The 10,155-nt window shown below is 43.2% G+C and overlaps 2 protein-coding genes across 2 annotated transcripts; one reads left to right on the top strand and one right to left on the bottom strand.

Moving 5' to 3' along the window:
* The first annotated feature begins 446 nt into the window (after nt 1–446).
* On the top strand, nt 447–3,234 carry LOC122408601 (tubulin beta-1 chain-like). Its single transcript, XM_043415467.1, has 5 exons — nt 447–509; nt 1,282–1,390; nt 1,481–1,708; nt 1,822–2,399; nt 2,842–3,234. The coding sequence occupies exons 1-5, from the start codon at nt 453–455 to the stop codon at nt 3,220–3,222; spliced, it is 1,353 nt and encodes a 450-aa protein (XP_043271402.1). The 5' UTR covers nt 447–452; the 3' UTR covers nt 3,223–3,234.
* Nucleotides 3,227–10,091, bottom strand: LOC122408600 (tubulin beta chain-like). The gene is made up of 3 exons (XM_043415466.1): nt 9,816–10,091; nt 6,063–6,171; nt 3,227–5,111 (listed from the first exon to the last, which is right to left on the bottom strand). Exons 1-3 carry the CDS (start codon nt 9,870–9,872, stop codon nt 3,910–3,912), a joined length of 1,368 nt encoding a protein of 455 aa, XP_043271401.1. The 5' UTR covers nt 9,873–10,091; the 3' UTR covers nt 3,227–3,909.
* Between the last annotated feature and the right edge of the window lie 64 nt (nt 10,092–10,155).

Here is a 10,155-nt window from a genome sequence, read left to right as displayed (position 1 = left end):
AAATTAAAAATGATTCGAAAGTTCAGATTGAACATAAACATTGAACGAGGATTTCTTGTCGACCTCATGCACGAGGTTGAGCGTTGTTATAACGAACGAGAAAAACAATTTAGCCTCATAATTGGCACGATGAAAAGTAACTCCTTCGGCTGATTTGTCCTTCTGACGTGCAGATGAATTGCGGCCACATCCGGTTCGCATTTGGAAAATCAATCGAGCGATCCGCACCAACGAGCTCGTGTCTCGATCGTGAGAGAATAATAGAAAACTGAACAGTATCAAGCAACGATGTCGACTTGGAATCGATAGAAAGAAAAAAAAGCGAAATCGAAAGATTTCGGCAAACTTCAGGTTTTTCGGCAACGTCAAGACTCGAAATCTCGACTTCGAAATTATGGAGAAAATTTTAGTTGGTTACTAAAAAATTTTAAATGTGTTGAGACCCAGTCAACATGCGCGAAATTGTTCACATTCAAATCGGACAATGCGGAAACGGAATCGGCAGCCGGGTATTTATTCTCCATCTTAAGGTAACTCCTGTATACTGCATGCTAGTCAAATGAGTGCTAAATTTTCAAAACGTTTTTAGGCCAAGTTTAACGTACCAATTGAATGTATTGTTAGTGGATTTTTATTACAGCATATCTTATTAAGATGTAAAAATATTAAAAACGCTAGTTTTTCAAAACCATCAACTGACGAATGCAAATTTCCACGCTGACACATTTTCACTGGTATTTTTCAAAGAATTATCTGCGTTTTTTGATCGATTGTATTGCAACAAGTCTCATTTTGTTCGTCAACCGGTGCTCTGTGAATCCACCATGTAGTTGTTTTTTTAACTTGATTGTTTCACCGTTGCAGCTAATTGTTCATTAAGTGAAAAAACTTATTCGTTCATAATTTCTGAAGGAATGAGTTCAAAGGAAAATCTACGTGGTGAATTCGTAGAAGATCGGTTGAGGAACAAAATGAGACTTGGTGCAATAAAATCGATCAAAAACGCAGATGATTCTTCGAAAAATACCAGTGAAAAAATGTGTCAGCGTGGAAATTTGCATTTATCAGTTGATGGTTTTGCAAAACTAGCGTTTTCCATATTTTTACATCTTAGTAAGATATGCTGTAATACAAATCCACTAACAATACATTCAATCGGTACGTTAAACTTGGTCTAAAAGCGTTTTGAAAATTTAGCACTCATTTGACTAGCATGCAGTACAGGAGTTACCTTAATATCGATTAGCCCTTTTGGAGGTTGTATTCGAATTTATTTCGCAGTTTTGGGAAGTGATTTGCGACGAGCATGGAATCGATCCGAGCGGCAAATATACCGGGGAGTCCGACCTTCAACTTCAACGCATCAATGTCTATTTCACGGAGGCTCAAGGTTATGCTCGTCGGAGGTTTCCTCTTGTGCGTTTGTTCGGTTTATCGAAATTCGAATGATTTTCATGCGGTTCTGAAACCTTTGAAAAAGGAGGGCGGTTCGTGCCGAGAGCGATTCTCGTTGATCTCGATCCAGCGAGCCTCACCAGCGCGACTTCGGCTCACATAGGCAATATTTTCAAACCGGATAACGTCGTCGCCGGTAAAGCAGGAGCCGCTAACAATTGGGCTAAGGGTCACTACACGGAGGGTGCCGAGCTTACCGATCAGACGTTGGAGACGATTCGGCTCGAGGCTGAGTCCTGTGATCTCGTTCAGGGTTTTTGCTTGGCTTAATTCGCCTCGAGAAGCGACAAATTTCCAAAAAAACTCTAAATTTGGCTCGCCAAATTCAGAGTTTTTTTTCGTTTTCGAAAATTTCTTTCTTTTCAGGCTTCCAAATCGTGCATTCATTGGGCGGCGGTACGGGGGCAGGCATGGGATTACTACTGACGAAAAACATCCGCGAGGAATATCCCGACCGCATAGTGGCGACGTACTCGGTGATACCGTCGCCGAAAATCTCGGAGACCGTAGTCGAGCCGTACAACGCAACGCTGTCGATTCACGGCCTGATCGAGGCTACGGACGAGACGTTCTGCATCGACAACGAAGCGCTGCACGCCATATGTACGAGGACCCTGAAGATCACGAAGCCATCGAACGGGGACATGAATCATTTGGTAGCCAATTGCATGGCGGGGATCACCACGTGCTTACGTTTTCCGGGACAATTGAACGCGGACATGCGCAAACTGCGAGTCAACATGGTCCCGTTTCCCAGACTCCATTTCTTCGTCCCTGGCTACGTACCCTTGACCTCGAGGAGCGCAGCTCCTTACAGGGCGGTCACGGTTCCCGAACTGACGCAACAAATGTTCGACAACAAATCCATGTTCGCTTTCTGCGATCCGAAAAAGGGTCGGTTTCTTGCTGTTGCTGCTATTTTTCGCGGCAGGATGTCAACGAAGGTTCGATTCTCTGATTTTTTATGCCCACTCATACGCGGACAGTTATTATTTCGAGGGAAACTTGGTCCGATCTGTCACGCTCCTCGCGTCCGTGGCTCGTTGTTGAAATCGGAGAATTCGGAGAATTCGGAGCCTTTGAGAGTGTGTAGCACCGAAACGGTGCGAGTTAGAGAAAAATCTCATGGGACCAATCTTGTAGAGCATCGAATTTCCTACAAAAAATCTCTGTTCGAAATTTCTCTATCTTCGCTAGCTTGGTAAATAATTGGAAAACAAGATCAGAAACATTTTTTCCAAAAACCGAATATTTCAAGATCCTTTTTTTAGATTGGTCAGACGATTTTTTTCCCTGATAGAGTTTCTTGACTCCCGATTCGATTTTGAATGAAAGTTCGGCTGGTTGGCTTGAAAAAAAGGACTTAATCGATGACACAATTTGCAGCAAGTGGACGAGCAAATGTGGAACATTCAAAACAAGAACAGCAATTACTTCGTCGAGTGGATACCAAATTCGATAAAATCAGCGATCTGCGACATTCCTCCCCGGGGCGTGAGAATGGCGGCGACGTCGTTATCGAACACGACAGCCATACAGGAGCCATTTAAGCGCGTTTCCGAAGCTTTTGGAGCGATGTTCAAGAGGAAAGCTCATTTGCATTGGTACACGGGGGAGGGAATGGACGAGAGTGAATTCAGCGAGGCTGAGAGTAATCTGAACGACCTGGTATCGGAATATCAACAATATCAGGAAGCAAAACCCGACGAGGATTTGATTGGGGACGGGGACGAGGCCGAAGAGGAAGAGGAAGAGGAGGAAGACTGAGAAATTTCACAGTATTTATCACATGTTTTTTCTTTTCGGGTACACAAACAATAATAATAATTTCACAAATAATAATACAGCACGGTAGAAAATTCATAAATTAAATGACGTTATCGTCCCTCCGCCAAAATGATTTTCCCGTTGAAAAAAACAATACAAAATGAGAGAAAATAAATGAAAAAGCACTCGAAGAGCCGGAAGCATCAATAAAATGCCAATAAAAGTGTCGCTTCGCTTCGTTAACTTGACCGTCGTCGATCTTTATTGATAAGTTGAGCTTTTCAGGTCAGCTCTTGTGGTCCGAAAATTATTGAGAAATTTCGCAGAGTGATTACAACGAATGTGACACGCGTTCAGACTTAATGGTGCGCATTTTTGGGTTCCTCAGAGTCCGTAAGGCCTCCAGGTTAAAATTTTTTTTTTCAAACTTCAGTCTCATGTTTATCGGATAAAGTGACTCGTACAGATGGTCAATGGCGTCGGGGGAATCGGACTCTTCTATGGTTTTTCGGCGGTTTGAAAAATCGTTTTTAAGTCGTTGAGATTTGATGGAAAAAAGTTTTGAGGCTACTGTTTTATCCGTAGTTTTAGTGAGTCCGAAAAAACGTCCCTGTTGAGCGGACCGGAAGCTGCCACTCTCGCCGAATTCCCCAGATCTGTAGATCCCGGATGATTTTGAAAAGCCGGTCACTCCTGTTCGCACGTTTCAAAGTCGTCGGCTCCTTCCTCAGCCTCAAAGTCTTCTTCGGCGGTAGCTTCTTGGTACTGTTGATACTCGGAGACGAGGTCGTTCATGTTGGATTCGGCTTCGGTGAATTCCATTTCGTCCATGCCCTCGCCGGTGTACCAATGGAGGAAAGCTTTTCGCCTGAACATGGCAGTGAACTGTTCGGAAATGCGTTTGAATAGTTCCTGAATGGCGGTGGTGTTGCCGATGAAAGTCGACGACATTTTCAGTCCCTTCGGGGGAATATCGCACACCGCGGTTTTCACGTTGTTGGGAATCCATTCGACGAAGTACGAGCTATTTTTGTTCTGCACACTGAGCATCTGTTCGTCGACTTCTTTCATGGACATGCGGCCCCGAAAAACAGCGGCTACGGTCAGGTACCGACCGTGGCGGGGGTCGCAAGCCGCCATCATGTTTTTCGCGTCGAACATTTGTTGGGTGAGCTCCGGCACGGAGAGGGCTGAATACTGCTGCATCGAGCGCGATGTCAGCGGTGCGAAACCGGGCATGAAGAAATGGAGACGCGGAAACGGGACCATGTTCACCGCGAGTTTTCGCAAATCGGCGTTCAGTTGACCCGGGAATCTGAGACAAGTCGTCACCCCGGACATGGTCAACGACACCAGGTGATTAAGGTCCCCGTACGATGGGTTCGAAACCTTGAGGGTACGGAAACAAATGTCGTAGAGCGCCTCGTTGTCGATGCAGTAAGTTTCGTCCGTATTCTCGACCAACTGGTGGACCGACAACGTCGCGTTGTACGGCTCGACGACCGTGTCCGAAACTTTCGGCGACGGCATCACCGAATAAGTGTTCATTATTCTGTCCGGATATTCCTCGCGTATTTTCGATATCAACAGAGTCCCCATGCCCGAGCCCGTTCCTCCGCCCAACGAATGGGTCAGCTGGAAGCCCTGAAGACAGTCACAATTCTCGCACTCTTTCCTCACGACATCCAGCACCGAATCCACCAGCTCGGCCCCTTCGGTGTAGTGCCCCTTCGCCCAGTTGTTTCCGGCTCCCGATTGCCCGAAAACAAAATTGTCCGGCCGGAACAGCTTGCCGTAGACGCCGGAACGCACCGCGTCCATCGTGCCTGGCTCAAGGTCGAGAAGGATCGCTCGAGGCACATATTTACCACCGTTCGTTGATGTTGCCACTGGCGAACAAAAATGACAAAACTTTTTTATTATTTTCATTTTAAAAAAGTCCAAAATTCATTTTTATTTATTTAAGCGGAGCTCTTGGAATGATTCTTTACAAAAGTACCCGAAATCGACCAAAATAGCGATGGATTCCAATGCGCAGGCTTTCGTCTCGTCGCACAAAGTTTTTTCTCTCCATTTCATTCCCCAGTCTACTTGGGTGTCCGTGAAAAAATTTAATAGCGTTTAATTACGACGTGGACGATCCTACTGTCGAAAATAGACCTCGAATGACCTCTGGGAACGAGCGACAAAGTAACGGCAATGCATATACGGTAGGAATGGTGCATGATAGGATTTATTAATCAGCAATCGTCCAGTGCCTCGATCGAATGGTGACGGTCTGACGAGAGTCGTGCTGTTCGTCAAATAGCACGCGGGCAGGGCTCACGCGGAGCATTTGGATGGGAAATATTTTTCGGAATCATTGATTTTTTTTTTCATTTCGTAAACGATTCAACACTTTCGAATATTTTTTAAATCCACGAATGGAAGAAAAAACATTTATTTTCAAATGGAATTTTATTGAAGATTTCATTCAATTAATGTTCAAAGCACCGTGCAACAAATGTAAAAAAAGGTCATTTGAAATGCGACGTAAAATTCAAAAACGAAGGAGCCACGGGAGGGTTTATTTTCGTCATGAATTACAGGGCGAGTGAATCCGCTCCGGCGAGCAAAAGCAGCGTTTCATATGGTAGGCTGAAACTTGTCCTTTTGGTGGAGACTTCCGAGCGCGTGCTTTTCGCTCTTACTAAGTATCTATTTCCGAATTTGGGGGTCGTCTCGGGGATCCGAAGTGTCATTTGGCTGGGAGCGAGAATTCTCGTCCGGGAACGTTTTTTTCTTTCGTTTGGTAGCTCGAAAAAAGTTTCGATGAAAAAATCGTGCGAGGATTTACTCACCGGAAGCCTCGTTGTAGTAGACGGAAATTCGTTCGAGTTGCAGGTCACTGTCCCCGTGATAAATGCCCGTTGGGTCGATGCCATGCTCCTCGGAAATAACCTCCCAGAACTAGAAAAAAATGCATCTTTCAAATTCAAATATTACAAATAAATCTTAAAAATCCACAAGATTTTTCATTCTCGAAGAAAATAGAGAAAAAAATTGCTAAAAAAGAAGCAGCAGAATTTCGAGAAAATTCAACGAAACTCATCAATCGAGTCAAACAATAAAAACGAATCTTCAACGAATCCAGAAAAATTTCGAGCCACCGATAAATCTCTCGAAATTGACTAATTGACGAGTCGATAACGATGTGATGGAGCACGTGTTTGGCTAGTAGTTCGGGGCTTGTGACAAGTGATGAAAATTTCTTCCTCGAGTGAAATTCTCATCGTCTGCAAGAACGAACGAAGAAGAATATTACTTTCCCCGGTCCAGGAATAGACGACGACGGAATTAACGCTCCAAGAGATGCTCTCCTGCCGACAGAACTAAGTCGGTCTCGTTTTGAACCCTCTTTTCGACTCTCTCTCTCTCTCTTCTCGTTCTCACCATTCCTCTTCTTGATTTGTCACGCATTTTCTCTACTTTTTGTTTTTTTTTTTCACTTTTCTTGATGCATCGTCCTCTATTAATAGGATAAACGGTCCCTTCTTTATCCGGACAGTAATTTACACCGGTCTCATGATTCTATCATAAGCTCACAGAAGCCGTGGATTCCGGGTCGTTAAAAATGCTCGTTACTTTCTTCGTCATTGTTGTCACTCACAGAAATAGCGATGGCAATGATGAAAATGGCGTCGAATTCTCAAAGTTTCATCATCGATTAAGATTTTCATTATTTTGCTGACGTGAAATTTGTCGTCACTGTTGAGCCGCGAAATAGACCGCGAGACTTTAACTTACTCGTGTAAAATTTAACGATAATGGATCTCGTCGATATTACACAGGTAAAATGTTAGAAAAAATGGCCTCCTGACCAACGAAATGGGAGAAGAAAATGCTCTGCGGACGAACGGAGAACAAGTCGACTCTCTTTTTTGCGGTGTAATACCCATATGCACACATGCGTCAATGAACACGAGCTCAGCTTCTTCCGGCACGAGTGTGTTCATAACCGAGACGAGACGAGATACGAGGATAGACCGGTCGAGGGCAAGTCTACCGCAAATCGCTGCGAGTCTTGTGACCTGAACGTATACATAAAAAAACAGGGAAAAAGGGCGTTCACTCGGGCCATTGAAAATCTGGAAAGTGACAACTGAAAACCACTTTTCCAGTAGGCACGTTAAAAAATTGATAAAATCGTACATTTTTTCGTATTCGAGTTAAGATAGATAATGCCCGAAAGATCGCATTTTGTGGGTGTCCAAATTGCATCGATTTTTACTCCCTAGTTAAGGGTATAATCATTTTTAATTAATGTCAGAGTTGTTAATTCGAAATTGTAAATACATTTTTTCAACTTATTTTTTTGGCGAATGAAACTACAAGCCATTTATTAAACGGGGATCCATCACTGACTGAACCCGAAATTTTATTCGGCCCTGGCTAAAATACTAAAGTTTTTTATGTAAAAAATCGTATCAGAGAGCGCAAAGGGAAATAAAGAAAAGAGTGTTAATAAAAAGACAGAAGACTATGACAGGAATGGGCCAAGCCAAGAAGAAACAAAATCCTGAAATCAGCAAACTTGTCTCGAATTTTTCCCCAGACCTTCGTTATATACTTCATTTTTATTGTGTACTTTTCCATAAACTTCGTAAGAAGCGTTCGTTCGTTATATGAAAAGACGAACGATTTTTTAAGCATAGTCCCTAAAAACCTGTGTATTTTTCTTCATATTTAAATACGTTTATTCTCAATAAACAATAAGACGAACCTTTTGAAATTTGATATGCGTGTCCGTCGACTACCAATTTAGCTGTGTAAATTTCAAGACTTAAGAAAATCGTGTCGTGCGTGAGCTACCTTAAACGAAATTCTGTCGAGGTTTGTGAGTCAACTGAGGTTTAAGGAAACGTATTTTCGTACGAGAAAGTTTCATCGAAGATATAAAAAACAACAACAAAATTTAAAAACATTGAAGAAATTCCTGTTCGTTCGATCGAATTTTCAATTTTTTGAAAATTCCTCGTGATTCGAATGCTTGAAATTTTTGACCGGAGAAAAAGGAATACAAAAAATCATCCACTGGGATGAGCGTCGGAAAAATGCGTGTACCCAAGCAAATGTGTCCGAGCACAATAATAATTCTTTGCTCCTCTCCAATGCTCTCTTCCAGACTAGAAAGAATGATTCATAGAAACGAAAAATTGGGAGCCAAGTGGTGAGATGGTTCGTTAAGATATTTTCGAGAACCTAATGAGTCAGGCTTATCGAGTGCACTTCCAAGATTTCTGCTGAGTGGAAGAGGCTCTGAGGAGGAAGCAGCTCCGCTGGCTGCTTGCGATAATAATTGACAGCACGAGCTTCTCAATTCGTCGCACGATAATCTTTTCGTCTTTTCTCAACTACAGTCACAGCGCGGCGCGCCGTATATATACGCGCGCTGGTAAACGGCTGCGTGTGACTCCACCCTGACTCACATCGCAGCCAAGAATTCTTCTATTCCCTTCGTTAAACGTTCTCCATTATTCTCGTTTCACGTCTTTGTGCACGGCTTAATCGGTCTTTTGAAAACCGCACAAATTACCCCTTAAATCAGTGCCGCGGAGAGAATTTTTCAGTTTGTTTTTTTCAACGGTAAATTCCAAACAGACGTCCTCGGCTACTTCCCTTTTCCACGGTCACCGAAACAGCCAAAAGTCGAGGAAAATTCGAGCAATTGTAAAGATCTCACGATTTCGAATTTCACTATTTTTTTTTCAACGCAGTTTCTCGCCGGTCTTCAGAGGCTTCGGAAACTCATTTCGAAATACTCTCCACGTGGAATCCGGACAAGAACAGCTTCCGCTTTCGTTGAAAACGATGAGGAAATGACAGAGTCGACGTACCATGCATTCGCATCGATCAACATATCGTTTTTCTTAAAACTTGAGCGAGCACCTGAGAAGTACTACAAGAACGGAGCACGAGCCCTGGTATCGAGTTGCACAGCGTAATTGCATGCGCGTTCTCTACTCGAGGGAGAGGCAGCTCTAATGTTACGTTTTTTTTTTTCAACCTGGGAAAAGCTTGGCATTGTTTAAATATTTCTATCCTGTAATTACACAAATTTTATTTCTGTTTGAACTCTGTGGGAAGCTTCTGTTGACTAGCATTTTATATGCAGAAATTCTCTCCTTTTTCCACTCCTTCGCATTTAAAAGACCGCTATTTCAATGTTTTTTTTTCCTCCTCGATCCATCGTTCTACGAAGAAATAAACCGTAACACGCTGCTTATTTACGCGCCCGTAAATTCCCGACGAGCCCCACAGGCTATCGTCATTATCACTCGTTTTTCTAGCTCCAAACCATCAAACTTAGCCGTGATTTTATTAGTTAAGCAACATAGAAAACGAACAAAATATAACCGCAAATTGAAAAAGATTGGAAAAGTTTTCCGTTCATTTTTTGAACTGATTAGAGAATTGAGCATTTTTTGGTGCCACGTTTTGAAGGATCCGAATGGGATGGAGATTTGAGCAGAAAAATGATTTTCAACGTGAGTTTAGTGGCCGAAGGTAAATTTAAATTTCTCGTATAAGGAAAGTATGAATTTCGAACGTACCTTCGCTCCAATTTGGTTTCCGCACTGGCCAGCTTGAAGATGAACGATTTCTCTCATTTTCTTTGTGATTTGATAAGTTGATTTGAGCAGCAAGAGAGAAGAGCAGCACTCGAAGGAGAGTTGATAGGGCGTTGAGAAGTCGTCAGCGGTGAGTAGACGGGACGATAAATTCGTTGAGACTTTTCGTCTTCGGTGTGGACTGTTTTATAGCGGGAGCTGCTGCTCTTGTTGAGCGATCAACGTCCGGCTATAGTCTGAGACGTGCTTTTCTGCGGCTCTTCCGACGTCAAATGCCCCCTCCTGCGAGTCGTCGAACTCTCTTGGCGACCCTCCTCGTCAC

This window comes from Venturia canescens, chromosome 3 (assembly GCF_019457755.1).
Source record: "Venturia canescens isolate UGA chromosome 3, ASM1945775v1, whole genome shotgun sequence".
Taxonomy (NCBI): Eukaryota; Metazoa; Arthropoda; class Insecta; order Hymenoptera; family Ichneumonidae; genus Venturia; species Venturia canescens.
This window is presented reverse-complemented; position numbering and strand designations above follow the sequence as displayed.